General features: G+C 36.6%; 1 protein-coding gene across 2 annotated transcripts in view; it reads left to right on the top strand.

Annotated features, from left to right (window-relative positions):
- Window positions 1–17,604, top strand: part of VWA8 (von Willebrand factor A domain containing 8) — a 364,304-nt gene that overhangs the window by 146,361 nt on the left and 200,339 nt on the right. For both annotated transcript variants that reach the window (XM_086711392.1, XM_086711387.1), the window contains 2 exons: window positions 5,119–5,225; window positions 8,283–8,389. In XM_086711392.1, the coding sequence (XP_086567518.1) occupies window positions 5,119–5,225; window positions 8,283–8,389 (214 nt within the window). The remainder of the gene's footprint in view (window positions 1–5,118; window positions 5,226–8,282; window positions 8,390–17,604) is intronic.

Raw genomic sequence — 17,604 nt, 5'->3', positions numbered from 1 at the left:
ATTCAAAAGGAGCACCTGGGTGGCTCAGTTTGTTAAGCATTCAACTCTTAGTTTCAGCTCAGGTCATGATCTCATATAGTTCATGGGTTCAAGACCCATATCAGGCTCCACACTGGCATTTTGGAGCCTGCTTGGGATTCCCTCTCTCTCTCTCTCTCTCTCTCTCTGTCTCTCTCTGTCTCTCTCTCTTTCTCTCTCTCTGTACTTCCCCCCTCAATCTCTCTCTCTCTCTTTCAAAATAAAAAAAAAATCAAGAGAAACTATATATAAATCATTAGAACAAATAGAGATTAGTGAGATGACTTATAAATCCATATCAGCGACTTTTCTATATTCTACTAACAATCAACTGAGGAAGTCTTTTTTTTTTAAATAATCGTATTCAAAATAATAGTAGAAATCTTTGAGCACCTAAGAACAAATCTAATGATATGTAATGCTTTTATGGAGGAAAGCATAAATCTTTATTGAAAGCCATAAAGTCTTAAATAAAAGAGAAGCTATACCATATTCATGGAAAGGAAGATTCAGAATTATAAAGCTATTATACTCCAAACTTATATATACTTATTATTTGGTCATATTCCACCAAGGTTATACAGAATTTGACAAGCTGATCTCAAAATTATCATGGAAATAATAACAAAGGAAGTTTTGGGGAAGATTAAGGAGTTGTACTTTATCAGATATACCAAGATCCATTATGAAGCTATATTCATTATTACAGGATGGGATTGGTACAAGGAAAGACAAATGGACTATTAGAATAGACTATGGAGCCCAGAAGCAGACCCATATATTTGTGGAAAGTTAGTATATATTAGAAGTAGCATTATAAATCAGTGTGGGAATGGACATACTTATCAATAAATGGTTAAAAATTAAAAATACCCATTTTATCCCTTACAAAAAAGTAAAATATGTATATATGATATAAACCCTATAAGCCAGTCTACAAGTTATGAGCCACAAACTAAGAGATGTTTGATAAAATTTATAATCACAAAAGGATTGGTATTCAGGGACTATAAAGTATCCAAATTAATGAGATGAAAGAATCAACCGTAAATGGGCAAAGGATGAATAGACATGCACAGAAGTTAATTCAGATGACCAATAAATATTTGAAAAGATGTTCAACTTTATTATTAATTGGGGAAATGAGATTTTAAAACAATAATCAGCTATCATTTCATACTTTTATAATTTTTACCTGTAAAAATTAATATTTTTTGTCAATAGAAGAAAATGGAATTCTATTAAAGCTGTTGGGATGGAAGTCTCCTCACTTTAGAGTTACCTCACATTATCTTTATACTTAAGTATATTAATACTCTATGATTTAGCAATTCTTTTTCTTGATATCACCTCAGAGAAAGACTTAAATGAATGTATAAGGAGGCATATGTAAGAATGTTCACTGCATCATTGTTTGTAACAGTGAAAAATTGGAAACAACCCATCTATCCATCAGTAGGGAATGAATATATAAATTGACAGTCACATAATGAGATAGTACACATTAGTTAAAATGAAGTAGATCTGTCTGTAATATCAAGCAGAAAATGGGCAGTTTGCAAGAGGAAATTTGAGATATGTTGCCATGTATAAAAATGCTAAATGTGACAAAAATGCAATATAGTTTTATTCATACTAATATAGCAAAATAAAAATGTGGACAGGAGAGATACATAACACTTTCAGCGTGAGAATTACCTCCAGAGATGAAAAGAGATTAATAGACTATTTAATATCCTCTGTAACTTTCTATATGCTTGCAATATTTCATAGTTAAAAAAATTCAAAAACTTAAAATTACTCACTTTTAACACTCATAAATATTTTAATGAATTAAATAGTCAACTCATTTTTCCAGTGTTATCACCTGACCACAATAAAACTCTCTGTCACCACCCTATGACACTTTGCAAATAAGTAAAACAGCTATCTTGTTTATTGATTATCTGTTGACTTTAGCAAGGCTACAAACTCAAAAACCTTTTTTACTAACCTTCTATTCAAGATAGCACAATTGCAGGAAGGAAAAAAAAATTATGGGCACATAAAGTTTTTTCCTTTTTTTAGTGACCTCATTCCATATTGAAGCACTGAAAAGAAATTGAGTTTCGCAAAAAATTTTTATTTTATTTTTTTAAATATTTTTATTTATTTTTGAGACAGAGAGAGATAAAGCATGAGCAGGGGAGGGGCAGAGAAAGAGGGAGACACAGAATCTGAAGCAGGCTCCAGGCTCTGAGCTGTCAGCACAGAGCTAGATACGGGGCTTGAACTCACAGACCGTGAAATCATGACCTGAGCTGAAGTCGGACGCTCAACCGACTGAGCCACCCAGGCATCCCCCCAAAAAATTTTTAAAAGTTGACATAACTTGGGGCACCTGGGTGGCTCAGTCAGTTAAGCATCTGACTTTAGCTCAGGTCACGATCTCATAGTTCATGAGTTCGAGCCCCACGTCAGGCTCTGTGCTGACAGCTCAGAGCCTGGACCCTGCTTCAGATTCTGTGTCTCCCTCTCTCTCTGACCCTCCCCCGTTCATGCTCTGTCTCTGTCTCAAAAATAAATAAACATTAAAAAAAAAAATTTTTTTTTTTAAAAGAAATCACAGTCTACCTGATAGCCCCTGACCCCCACAGTCTTTTTCTCCCACTCTTACTACTAATAGTAATACCTCTCTTGCCTGCACTGGTAATTTGGGAACATCCCTGTCCTTACTCTAGCTTCTCATACTATCATCCTGAGAAACCCTATCTTACTCCTTAATCCAAAGATTGTATCTCACTTTCAGTTAGCCTGGGGAAACTACCTCTGTTTTTGTTTCCTAGAATGTGGTTGAATATTTCTTTAGTTTTTTGTTCAACCAAGACCATAGAGACTGGAGACTTTCCAGTTCTATTTTTACTGATAGTAAATGAAGCTAATGACAATAATGATTTTAAAAAGGCATTATGGTGCTCCTAATAGTGATAAATACCCTTGAAAACTTTACAGCAGAGTATGTGTTTGTTTTTGTTATAGGGAAGTAGGACAGAAAGAGTGATGTTTCATTCATTCACTCACTTATTCTGTGAAAGCCCACAAAAGGAGAGGAAAAAGCAAGTAGAAAATATCAGTGAGCAATAGGAAAAGAAGCCGTTAACTAGAAAAAAATTGAAACCTAGAAAAAATTAAGGTTGACCTAATACAACCTGACACACTTTATTTTCTTCATTTGTGGGATGAGCCAGTATCTTTTTTTTTTTTTACATTTATTTATTTATTTTGAGAGAGACAGAGACCACACAACAGGGGGAGGGGCAGGGAAAGAGGGGGAGAGAGAATCCCAAGCAGGTCCGTACTGTCAGCACAGAGCCTGGTACAGGGCTTGAACTCAAACTGTGAGTTCATGAAAGCCGAAACCAAGAGTCTGACACTTAACGACTGAGCCATCCAGGCGCCCTGAGCCAGTGTCTTTTAAAATGTAGGTTCTAGAAGTGGGATATTTTCAACTTCCATACTACCTCTGATTATTTGGTAGTTGTATCTGGGTGTGAGGTTGAAAACAGTTCGGAAACATGTTCAAGCTCAGTAGAAAAGAGTATCACATTGGCAAGCAATGCCTGCCACTGCTATTGGAAGGGAGACATGCATACCTTTTGCAGTTCTCTATGGGCTTTGGAGGGCAATCTAGAAATGTTTCAGTACAGGGGCAAAGGAGAATGTGTTGACAGCAGACTGTATAGATGAAAGGGGTTTGGGGGGATAGTGATGGAGTCTCAGCTTGCAAGTGGTTATTGTCAATCACGATGGTCTGACAGGAGGTTATTGTCAATCACGATGGTCTGACAGGAAGTAATGGAGATGGAGCTGCAGGGCCTAATGTTACTAGGCCAGACTCCAGTTTGTGGTGTAGAGGAGAGAGGAAAGGGGGGCATGGTGCCAAGATAAGGGCTCGGGAAACAAGATAAAAGCCCAGTTATTGGGTCTGAGAGAGAAGGTGAGGCCTTGGTTTTGGACACAGTCTAAGAACTGTGATGAAAGGTCAGAGATGAGCAACAGTAAGTCCTACTTGATGCTGAACCAATGAGCTACTGACCTAGAGTTATAGAAATCCCCCTATCATAGCCTGGAACCAAAATGATGCAGTAGGTGGGAGATAGTGTCAGATATGTGCATTATATCACAGGGTCAGGAAATCTATCAGTTCTTCACACGCTCATTCATTTGCCTTCTCACTCACACCAACATCTCTTTTATTCGAGCGCACACTCAAGGCTGTGGGAACCACCACCAAGGATTTAGAGCTATGGAAAGCCTAAATTAGAAGTGTTATGTTCTTAGTATGTTTATTTGGAATATCGTGGCACACAGTGGTTAGCTTATAGTAGTATAACTCAGGTAATGGGTTAAAAATGATTTCTGTGGGCTCACTTGGGATCATAAGTTCCAGATATAACTTTATTTGTGTGGCTGGGAAACTCCATTTTCATCATCCAAGCTCATGATGTTCGCACAATCTACCTGTAGATGAAGAATGCCTCTGTCACTCACCAGATTATTATTTTGACAACATTCATATAGAATAGACAAGCAGGTGTATTTTTTTTTAAATGGAAGGAAAGACCAAGCTGGATAACCCTAAATTGAGTAATTTGTGTTAGAAAGTAAACATCATTAATCCGCTTCCACTAATTTGAATTTCTGATTGCCAGGTTGGAGCAGGTTAAAGCGTTATTTTATCTTTTTAAGAAAATTTGATAATCCAGTTAAACAGTTAAACAAAATTTATGAGGCACACTAAATCCATTTTAAGAAGTAAATTATTTTAAGTCTTGTCCTATAAAATATTGTATATAAATGAATACTGCTAATTACACATAAATTTTACTTATTAAAGGAGTTCAACAAACATACTTCATCTTCACAGGTGCTTGAAATTTATATTCCAAAATTTTTCATGTGTTTCACAAAGCAAGACTGACACTCCATAAATGGTTATATTGAGATAGAGAGGGAGGAGAGAAAGAGTTTGCGTGGGTATGTGCCAAAAGATATTTAGGAATCACAGAAACCTTTGACTTTACATTATATCCTTCCCCACCCCCTCCCCCCATCCACCAGGTTCTTACCAAGCCTTGCAAGGTCAGCATTAGAAAAAAACTTGGCAGATGCTGCAATAGAAATAAATGCTGATAATAATCAGGAACCAGAATTGGAGGATTATAAGTGTAAGTATTAAATTTGTTTCTTAAGTGAAATAGTAATTATCAGATATTTGTATTATTGTTTTAATTTCAATAAAAAATGGTTTTGTTTTCCATCTACTTTGTTTTATGCATTGGGTTGAAGAAATGAATCTTTCCTTTAAAAAAAAAAAAATTGAAACCCACATACAAGATCTTAGAATATTTCCTTTGTTTCAATGCATACCAGATACTGGTCCTTCAGTCACAATTGAGACAAACCTGTTCAAGGCCCTGAGAATCCCTGCCATAAATAAACTTACGTGATTTTGTTTTACCTTTTTTTCCAAACGTATTTCACCGTAGAATCTAGAATTCTGTTTCCTTTGCACAACATTTACATTTTGAGGACCAGTGGTTCCCTGCAGGATATGTTTGGGAAACTGTTCTAGTTTGATGTAGACTAAAATAATATTCAGAGGACCATTTCATGCCTTCTTATCTTTCCATTTCCACCCTTATTGTCTTTTGTGATCCTCTTCTTCTGGATAACCATTTAAGTATAATTTTAGGGAGGTTTACCCCTTCCTATAAATGCTCCCTGTTCTTCAATTAAAACACAACAAAAGGTTCGCTATGTTTTGAGGTAATTACCTGTTGTATGAAAAATCCGTGTGACCACTGTCTAATGAGGGCTTATTGTGACTGTCTTTGTAATAGATGCTTTTAATAGTTGGGGCTACACCGAGACAGGAATTTGGTGTTGAAGAAATGAGATGACTTTTTTAGAGTAAAATTATAAACTCCACATACCAATGGATCTGGGCACAGATAGGCCCAGCCACCTCAAGGAGATGGAATAACTCTGGGGCCTGGAGACTCATATGTTACTTGACTAAACCTTTTAACATATCCAAAGAAAGCCCGTGTCGTTCTGACTGTAGATTCTTGTTCAGTCTTGGTACCAGGTCGGTGTCAGCAGTTCCCATCTGTGCCTTGCGTAGGGGATAAGGAACCTAAAAGACTTTTGACTCATATGGTTCCATTTATCTTTGATGTCATCTCTCTTGAGGAGAATTCATTTAATGTACTCTCCTTGTTCGAAGGACAAGGTTCACCAAATAACCTTCTGACGAGGATTTGGCTTTCCGTGTAGGTCTCCCCCTCTGAATAATATGCTGCAATGGCAACGAGTGTACCCTGTGGTCCATAGGAAAGTTGCAGTTTTCATTGTGTTGTAGTATTTTCAATTCTTATTTTATATATCAGAATTTATGTATAGATCAGGATATGTGTGTTTAACAATATTCTCCTGGGAGTTAGGTTTGTTGGTGGTTGACATGACAAAATCAGGTTTTGAGTCTACGAGACTGAGGACCTTGACAAATGGACCCAAATAATGCCATCCTATGAGATTTCTTAGCAGACACAGCTAGCCACCTTTCTCCTAGGAAGTATAAGTATGACCATTCTCTGAGTGCATTTCCCTTTTCAAGCTTCAAATTTTAACAACCAACGTGAGTTGGGTGAATTGCAGTGTTCTAAAGCCCAAAACCAAACTGAACAGATGTGTTCCATAAACTAAACCATAGATAGTATCAGATGCTACTTGATTCTGAAATTATATTTGTCATCTCAACATAAAAGTATACAGTTAAGTCACTGCCACAATTCTGGTCTTTCTCTGTACGGTTTTATATTGGGTCTGTTTCAGAGACCTGATGGTAGTAAATAAACAATAGATTCTCAGTGTGACAGCTCATCGTTCTTCTCTATAGAACTTGTAAATAAAAGGGAAATGTCAAGGATCAGTTGGAGAGAGAGGTCTACTTTGCTTTGGCAAACGTGTGGCACTCAGCACTTGATTAAACAGGGTGACAGTTTCATTATTTTTAGCTCAAAATAGTTCACAGCACTGCAAAACACAAATGTTGCTTTCCCCCCACCCCCCTCCCTGGTCTTTCAAAATGCTTTAGCACAAAAGAGCAGTTTTCTTATTTGAAGTGGGGCGGGGTCAGGGAGAAGACCGGTCAGTTGTTTAGGCATTGTAATTATCTGTCCGCTTGCTCCAGTATTTCCACAGGATGGAATATTATTTGGAGTCAAAGGAGTAAACGTACTCCACTCAGCAGAAAAAACATTATACTTAGTTCTATTTTTAGCTCTACCCATGTTAGCTGGGTGGCTTTAAGCAAATTACTTAATATATGTCCTTAGCTTCCTCATAATTCTTGTCTCATTGTTAAGAGAATTACATGAAATTATATGAGAAAGCATTGAAGCTTCTAGTTTGAGATCTGGACTGTAGAAGGTCCTCAATAAATTATGGCTTCTGTTGTGATCATCGATGTTACTTTAACAACTACCACTATTAATGTTATGATTGGTAACCTTGGAATATGTTAGGCAGTGAACATGTATATCTCTTTACTATAGAAATACATATGAGATGTGTTCCGTGACTTCAAATTTATTATTTAGTTTTAAGGAGCTCATATTCTATTCCAGACCAACTATATAAAGCAAATAGAAGACAATAAAATAGTAATTATCACAGAATAACGGTGTGACACATGAGGTTCTTACTTGAAAATACAGATCTCCTGGACCATCCCGGAAAATAGTAATTTGAGGGGTCTTGGGTGGGGAGGTTGGTTAATCAATATTTTTTACTAAAACTCTAGGCAGTTCTCATTTGGAGTTTTTCAAAGGGTAGGTTCCCAAATATTCAAAGTACTTCAGAGCTTTTGAACGTGTATTCAGCCTTGTTTATGTGATAGTCTCTGATAAAAGAAGCTTATGAAGGCGGCTTGACTGAGTGCTGGTGGGGGGAGCAGTTCTTCTGTAATTGTGTCTATATGCTGTTTGCTACATACTTTATTTTAAATAAGTTTTATTATATTTTGCAACATTTTAAACATTTTATATAGAGCTTTGGTGTTTTATTACCACCTTCAAGCTTACTTCATTTAGATGTTAATTTAGAAGTCCTTAATGAGCCCACAAGATGTTAAAGATGCTGTATTGCATTATGTCACGTTGGACTTGGTTTCTCTGAGGACAGTGCTACGAGTAATCCTCTATCCTGTGGGAAATGTTTAGGTGAAGTAGCTTCTGGATCTCTGAGGATTGGAGCTGTTACTGCACCGATCTATAATGCCCGGGAGAGAATGAAAGTGCCTGATGTTCTGTTCTATGACAACATTCAGGTAAGATCACTGCTTTGCGTTTATGGATAACACCTCTTACATTGTGGTAATCAACTCCACAGTGAAGCTGATATTTAATTAGTTTTATAATTTGCCAAGTTCAATTCACATGATGCAAAATGAGATGTTGAAACTTTTTTTTTTTAATTATAATGTTTATTTATTTTTAAGAGAGAGAGAGAGACAGATAGAGCATTAGTGGGGTAGGGACAGAGAGAGAGAGGGAGACACAAAATCCAAAGCAGGCTCCAGGCTCCGAGCTGTTAGCACAGAGCCCAACGCAGGGCTCGAACCCACAAGCCATGAGATGACCTGAGCTGAAGTCGGATGCCCAACTGACTGAGCTACCCAAGTGCCCCGGAACATCTTTTTCTAAGGCATTGTAAACTTTTCAATTCATTCCAAAGACACTTGAAAATTGGAAGAGTTGCTGCTGTGACGAGAATCATATGTTTTCTATGTGCACATGCACTACACTCCAAGTAAATAAAATGAATGTATCATGAAATTAAGAACAAAAGGAACTAATACTCATCCTCTCCTTTGCTTTCCTGTCAGTTAAATTATCTCAACAGTTCAAAGAGGATGTGTCCTATGTATTCTTTTTCTCATATTCCTTTCCTTTCCCTGAAAAGTCCTAATATTTTCCTATTCTTTTCCTTTTTTTTTTTTTTAAGGGAGAAAGGTAGATAATTTCTCACTTGTAAACTAATCAATAATTACAGACCTTCCACTAAGCCCCCCCAAATAAGTGTATACCCAGGAAGCTTTACTGTAGACATTCACTTTAATAAGAATGTTTTCCAGAGAAAATTACCCATACTATAAAAGGAGATTTTCCTTTTCCAGATTTTATGTCAAGTGGTTATATATTTAAATTTTTCTCTAATAATTTGTCCCTAATCTGCATGTAAATAATAACCTTACATTATGTTAGAAGAACTTCTACTTGCTGTTTTTACTATATTAAGGAGTTAGAAAAATTAAAAGTTTTTTTGCTGCCATTTCCCATATTTGTTGTTCAGTTAGTACCATAATTTATATCCCTAGATGATATTAACAATGCAGAAGGTATCTGGGAAAATTTTTCTTCCTCAATAAAAATCTTGATTAAATATTTTGAAATCTGTCAAAACTGTAATTACTATCTATGACAAAGGCAAAAGCATAACCTGAATTAATTTTGTATTCGTTCTATGGCCCACTAATAACGTAGGTCTGATTTTTCTTCTGAAGCATTAATGCTCTTACACAAGCAGTAGACAAATATGCAGACAAGAAAGTTACTTTTAGGATACAGAAGGAAAAGAATCTTGCCTATCAAGAAAGACAGAAATATGGTTGTAAAGAAAATATACTATTCCCAAGCATTGATAGTAATGTACTCTGTTCATGTAGTCAAGAGGAATAAAGAAAAACGAATCAGGAAATCTTATAAGTGACAATTTGAAAAAGTCCATGGTAGCAAAGGTTGAAAAGACTTCCCAGCGTTTAAGAATGTAGAAAATTCAGTAACAGGGAGGGCCATTGTGCCCTTGAACACTGTCTGTTGCCATGGTGTTTGTGACACAGACTTTGAGGACCACAGGGCTGCTATGAACTTTACACAGTGGCCCTGAGGGATTTTCTGCAGCCTGTCTCCAAATGTACCTTTTCTTCATAAAGCATTGTGAATTAACCATTAATGAAAAATTTTAGCTGTATCAATTCAAGGAACCATGGCTTTTGATCAAATTTGCTTTTGTTGCATATGTTGCTTCCTTTTATGCTGTACTTCATTTTGAAGCAGTAATCTCCACTGTCTCTTAAATATTTAGGGGCTTCTATACCATTCTATTCTATGCCCTGAGGTCCCTTTGCCACATTGTATTGAAATTGATTTTTTTTTTAAGTTTATTTATTTATTTTGAGAGAGGCAGAGAGAGTGCACCTGGGGAAGGGGCAGAGAGGGAGAGGGGAAGAGAGAGAATTGCAAGCAGGCTCCACACTGCCATCATGGCGCCCGGTGCAGGGCTCAAACTCACAAAACCACGAGATCATAACCTGAGCTGAAACCAAGAGTTGGACGTTGAACCCACTGAGCCACCCAGGTGCCCCTGAAATTGATTTTTTAAATATGGTCTCTATACCACTGAAGTAAAGTCTATGTTTTCTTTAGTTTGAATCTTCACCAAATATCATGTGCCCAGCACATCGGGAATGCTGAGTAAATATGTGTTGAGTGGATTAATAAAGAAAGAGTAAGATTTTGAATGTTCATAATCAGGAGTATTATTTTGTTAAATGGGTCATTAAGAAATGTTACACTTCCAGTAGTAAGGAGAAATTGGAGGAAAGGAAAATAATAGCCTCTTAAACCTAAGGAACTTTAGATCTGAAAAAATGTTTAAAATATCTACCATGTGTCAAGCCTTGTTTAAGGTATTTGGATAAAGATATTAAACTACCCACACATACGCAGCTACACATAGGTAGCTCCAGGGCCCAATTGCCTAGGTCCATCAACAGAGAAAGAAAAGAAAGGACACATGATTACTGGATAGTGTGACGAAAGTGCACACAGGTTACTATGGTAGCATCGATGAGATGATGGTCCCAGATTGAGCCACCCAAGTCCCCTGAAACTAAGGGATTTACTAAGGCATTGTAAACTTTTAAATTCTTTCCAAAGACACTTGAAAATTGGAAGAGTTGCTGCTGTGACGAGAGTCATATATTTTCATAGAAATGAAAATACATCATGGAAAATGATGTGAACCCGGAAAAGTTGAGAGACTCTCTCAGGCAGAGAGACTAACATTTGCAGAGACTTAGCTATGTGACTTAGCTATGTGTAGTTAGGAAACTACATATAATTAATTATCACTAGCACAGAGCTGAGGTTGCAAACAAAAGAGTGACAGGTGATGCGGCTGATGAGTTAGAAAAGGGTCAAATCATTTTGACCTTCTAGTAAAGGAATCTGGATGCTATTCGTAAGAAGTGAGGAAGCCATTGGAAGATGTTAGGCACATTTCCACTAGCTAACTTTGCATTCACTCTTTAATGTTGTCCATGTGTTGGAACCAAGACAGAGAGAGACTTGTTAGGGGGCTGTTGCAATAGTCCAGGTACAATAGTCAGGTCCTTATGAAGGATCTGAACGAAGAGGGTGACAGTGGGGATAGAGTGGAGAGGACAAATAGCAGGGCTCTTTAGGCAGTAGGTAGAGTCAATGGAACTATGTGTGAGATGAAAGCCAAGATTCTCCCTCAGGGAGCACATAAGCCTGGTGGAAAAGTAAACAGAAGAGAAAAGAGAAAATTATTCTAAATTTTTGGCTGAATATAATGTGGGAGGAGAGTGACAGGAGAGGAGGCCAAGACTAAATCAAGAAGTTGAGAAGGGGAGGGCGGTTGAGGGGAGTGGCTACATTGGTGAAAGGAGTTAAGTACAGAGTTCCAGTTATAAAATAAATAAGTCATGAGGATGTAATGTACGGCATGGGGGAATATAATCAATAATATTATATTAACTTTACAATGTGACAGATGGTGGTGATCATTTCACGATGTATACAAATGTTGAATCACTATGTTGTACCACCTGAAACTAACTTAACATAATGTCGATTATATCTCAACACATAAATAAATAGCCTTTAGCAAAGAAAAAAAAGGGAGGGAGGGAGGAGGGAAGGATGAACCTTTGTTTCAAAGGTATTAGGACTCATTTAAGGAATTTTAAAAAAAGAAGTGACTTTTTTTTTCCCTTCCCCTCCCCCATGGTCTTCTGTTAAGTTTTTCAGGATCCACATAAGAGTGAAAACATATGGTATCTGTCTTTCTCTGTATGACAACAACAACAATAAAGTTAGGGAGGGAGCCAAATCATAAGAGACTTAAAAACTGAGAATAAACTGAGGGTTGATGGGGGAAGAGGGGTGGGAGGGAGGGGAAAGTGGGTGATGGGCATTGAGGAGGGCACCTGTTGGGATGAGCACTGCGTGTTGTATGGAAACCAATTTGACAATAAATTTCATTAAAAAAGAAAAAAGAAAAAAAAGTGACATGATTTTGAACAAAGAAGTGATTGTCAGTACTAAAAAGAGCACATTGCCTCAAGGAGAGACTGAAGTTAGAGAAGCCAAATTGGTGATAAAAATCTAGGCCAGAGATGTAAAAACCTAAATGAAAACTGGGGATAGAAAGAGAGGGATAAATACAATTGACTTTTGGGTGACTTAATAGCTTAGACTTGGTGTTTAACTGGCTCTTGATAAGGAAGGAGTGAAGCGTGCAAGATGACGGTAGAGGTTTGGTCGGATGGTAGGAAATGATGCTATTAACAGGGATAAAAGATACAGGAGAAAAAACGAAGTTGAGGAAAAAGTAATGAGACAAGTTTTAGACACGGTGAGTTTGAAGAGACTGGGAAATAACCAAGGACATGGTTTGACAGTTGCTCAGAATATGAGGCTGGAGCTGAGGAGTCGTCTTGCTGTTGAAGATCATCATAGAGTTGGTAGCCGAAACAGTGGAATAGGTGAGAGGATTTAGGGAGAGTAGTCACACGTAGCTCTTCAAGCACTGACATGTGGGTACCCAACTCTGCACACAGCCCTCCCTCCCCTTCCGGTGGGTGCACAAGTAGGCATAAGCTACTCTGCCCTAAACCTTGACCCCAGGAGACCATGTAAAAAGGTACTGAGAGACATCAAATGAAGAAATATGGAAGAAATCAGTATCCAAGGAATTGCTACAACAAAAAGATCCAACCTGAAAGACTGTGGAGAGAAATTGTTAGAGAGGTAGGAGGGATTCAGGAGAGGTGAACAACTGGAAGGGGCAACTTTTAGAAACTGTCTGTGGTACATGAGTGGGCCAAGAGGTTAAGAGAAGAATTACATAGGCAGTGTGACCTTAGCCTTAGCTAATGTTTGTTGATTTGAATACTCTAGTTGGATGGAATGAGGGCATAAAGTAGGAGAACATGAGTACACTATAGAAGAATACAACTATAGTTTGAATTATTTTTCAGTATTTACATGGCTTTTCTTTATCTGGTGATACAGGTGCTCCTTCTAACTTTTCTGTCTATTCCTCATGTGGATTAGCCCTTTTGTTACTGGAAAACTTTAATGTCTGGAAATTGGCACTGAGTTTTCATCTTAGTTAGAAGGAAGAGGTCTCCAGACCACATTACCAGTAGAACCCAGATTAGAGGGGTATTCTAGGACTCCCTAGGGTAACCACACACATTGGCCTGCTTAAGATAATCCCTAAAATAGTCCCTGTTTACATTTGTTGCCCATTATTATTAACAATATCTCTTTTTAGTCTTAAAAGTGTGCCAGGGTGGACAATAAATTGATGTGCCCACCCTACTTCAAGCTTTGTTAAAACTCTAGTGCAACAGCGTATCTGAAAGCTTTTTAAAAAATAAAAACTACAAAGGTAGACTTTAGGAAATACTCATCTGTTTTTGAAGGAAAGAAAAAACTTTCTCAGTTTTTCTAAAAAAGAAACTCTAAAAGAAAGTATGGCTTAATTTGACAAGTAAAAGGAAAATATTCAAGATGTCAAAAAAAAATCCATAACAAGTTAAAAAAAGAAAAGCAAGCATAAGCTAGAAAAATATCTGCAGCGTGTATTAAATGCAGTTAATTTGCCTTTTTTACAAATGAGGAACTTCAGTAACTCAGTACTTATGAAGCTGTTATTGTTTTGATACAGAAAACCAAGAGAAAGAAATAGGGATATTAATTGTTCTAGGATATATTTCTTCCCCCCAACCCCCGCCCCTGAGCCTTTGTGACCTACTTATGGTTGTCCTATTTTGCAAGATACAAAAGAGCAATGTAATTTCCTCTGTGGCTATTGTGAGCAACCTTAATCTTGTTCTTGTATTATATTGTGGCCTAATTCAAATAAAAAACATGGAAACTAAGTCATGTATTTCTAATTCTAAAGTTACACTTCCTCTAAAGGTAATGGTTAAGAGCAAGTTAGTGTAACATGTTCCATGGGAAATCTCCAATTATTTTAGAGAGCCTTTGTATATTTACATTATTAGGAAGTGTTAATTTAAATATTATATTAAATTATAAGCCAACCCTAATAGAGCCATAGCTAAAATATGTTAGGGTTAAATTATGCAAACTCTTTGAAATAATGGTCAGTGGCTTAGTCTTGCTTAGGTCGGCTGTTGCAAGCTTTCAGTGTCAGTGACCTAATTGGTTATATAATTTACAACCAATGTTAATTTTTTTTAAATCAAATTGAGTATTGTCGGTTACAATAGATGTTTTACTTTCTTTTGTATTCAGTTTGTTTAAACTAAAACATAAAAATTTACCATTTCTCCCACCCCTACCCCCTGCCTCTAGCAACAGCCAGTGTATTTTCTGTACCTATGAGCTTGATTTTTTTTAGTATATATATGTTAAATGTATTTTATTTACATATTATAAATATACACATACATGTTTTTTAGATTCCATATGTAAGAGATCATACAGGATTTGTCTTTCTTTGACTTAAGCTTCTTCTGCATCTGTTGAGATGATCATCTTTATATCTACATTAACTCGTTTGTAGATGTCGAACCATCCTTACATCCCTGGAATAATCCCCACTTGATCATAGTGTATGATTCTTTTAATGTCGTGTTAAATTATGGCTTGCTGATAATGTCGTTGAGAATTTTTACATCTGTGTTCATCCAGGATATTGACCTGTAGTTTTTCTTTCTTTTGGCATCTTTGTCTGGCTTTGGTATCAGGGTAGGTGGCCTCATACAGTGAGTTTGAAAGAGGTCCCCTCTGTATTTTGGAAGAGTTTGAGAAAGATTGGTATTAATTCTTCTTTGAATGTTTGGTGGAATTCACTAGTGAAGCAGTCTGGTCTGGACTTTCATTTGTTGAGGGTTTTGGGGTTTTTTTGGGTTTTTTTTTTTTTTGCTTTTTTTGTTTTTTTTATGGGTTCAGTTTCCTTACTAGTAAACATGTTTGATATAACTACAGCCATTTCTGCTTTCTTTTGGTTTTCGTTTGCATGGAATATCTTTTCTCATTTCTTCACTTTCAGTCTGTATGTGTCTTTATGTCTAAAATGAATCTCTTCTAGGCAACATATAGAAGGGTCTTGGTATTTTATCTATTTAGCCACTCTGTGTCTTTCAATTGGAGAAATTAGTCCATTTACATTCAAAGTAATTATTAATAGGTATGTGTTTATTGCCATTTTGTTAATTATCTTCTGGCTATTTCTATAGTTTTTCTCTGTTTCTTTTTCTCTTACACTCTTCTTTAGTGGTTTGATGGCTTTCTTTAGTGTTATTCTTATATTCTTGTCTATTTTTTGTTATTTCTTTCTAGTTACCGTGAGGCTTATATATATCTAGAACAGTCTATTTTAAGTTGATAAAAACTTAGTTTAATCCCATTATAAAGCTCAACATTCTTGCTCTTCCCCCTCATGTTTTGTTTTTGCTGTCACATCTTACATTTTTTATCTTATATGTCAATTAATTATTATAATCAAAGATGTTTTTACTACCTTGCCTATTAACCTTCATACTATCTTTGTAAGTGATTAATCCTCTATCTTTACTATATATTTACCTTTCTGGTGAAATTTATTTTCATGTGTGTCCTCATTACTAATTAACACCTTTTCTATTCGGCTTAAAGTCCTTTTAATATTTCTTGTAAGGCTCAGTTAGTGGTGATGACTCATTTAGCATTTGCTTGCCTGGAATACTCTGTTTTTCACTTCTGAATGATAACTTGCTAGGTAAAGTATTCTTGGTTGGCAAGGTTTTTTTTCAGTCCTTTGAATACCTTGTGCCATTCCCTCTGGCATGCAATGTCACTGCTGAAAAATCTGCTCATTGCTTTATGGGTGTTCCCTTCTATGTAACAAGTTGTTTTTCTATGGTTGCCTTTAATATACTCTCCTTGTCTTTAATTTTTGACATTTTGGGAGCACCTGGGTGGCTTGGTTGTGTAAGTGTCCAACTCTCAATTTTGGCTCAGGTCATGATCTCACAGCTCATGCGTTCAAGCCCCACATCAGGCTTTGTGCTGACAGAATGGGAATAAAATTCCAAGACCTTTATATATGCTTTCTCCCTCTTTCTCTGGTCCTTCTTCTCTCTTTCTCTCTCTCTCAAGATAAATAAATAAACTTTAAAAAATGACATTTTAATTATAATGTGTCATGATGTGGGTCTCTCAACTCCTCTTCTTCGGAACTTGCTGGGATTCTTGGGTCTGGATGTTTGTTTCCTTCCCCATGTTAGAGACGTTTTCAGTTATTATTTTTTTAAGTAAGATTTCTGCCTCTTTAACTTCTCTTTCCCGGAGCCCTATAGTTCAAATGTTTGTTTGATGTTGTCCCTTAAGTCTCTTAAACTATATTCACTTTTAAAAAAATTCTTTTTTCTTTTTCATGCTTTAATGGGGTTTGTTCCACTGCCTTGTCTTTGAGTTGACTGATCCTATCTTCTACTTCATCTGTTCTGCTGTTGAACTTAATTAGCTCAGTTACTATATTCTTCAACATTGTGACTTCTATCTGATACTTTTTATATTTCTCATCTCTTTGTTGAAGTCCTCACTGTGTTCATCCATCCTTTTCAGTTTTGGGGGGTGGTTTTCCTTATGACCATTACTTTGAAATTTTATTGGGTAAATTATTTATCTCCATTTTATTAAGATTTTTTCCCGAGGTTTTATCTTGTCCTTTCATTGGAACATATCCTTTGTTCTGTTTTTCATCTTGCTTAACTCTATTGGTTTTATACAATATATGAAATAACTACCTCTCCCAGTCTTAAAAGAGTGGCCTCATGTAGGAGATGTACCTTATCATTCAATGCTGCCTCAGCTCTTGATTGTCTCTTAAATCTATATGCTTGTTCGAGCTGCCCATTATATTTTTAATAGTTCCCAGTACCTGAAGATGTGCCAAGACTTCTTGTCCCATAGGGGAGGATCTCAGCACTTGGACTCAGGCTGACTGGAAGCCACACCCTCAAGCATTAGCTTTTAAATGTATGCAAATATATACAGTCCTGTGTACCATAACTATAGCCCCTCTGACCATGAGAACCAGGTGATCTAGAGGTGTCCACTGGATGACAGCCATAGAGATTGGGGCTACAAACAAGTGTCCAAGCCCTTTTCTAAGTGATACTGGGGAATTGGAGCAAGGCCAAGAAAGAGAAAGCCA

The sequence above is a fragment of the Puma concolor genome, chromosome A1 (genome assembly GCF_028749965.1).
Source record: "Puma concolor isolate L17-30 chromosome A1, mPumCon1.1.hap2, whole genome shotgun sequence".
Lineage (NCBI taxonomy): Eukaryota > Metazoa > Chordata > Mammalia > Carnivora > Felidae > Puma > Puma concolor.
Note: the sequence above shows the minus strand (reverse complement) of the source record. Positions and strands in the feature narration are given on the sequence as shown.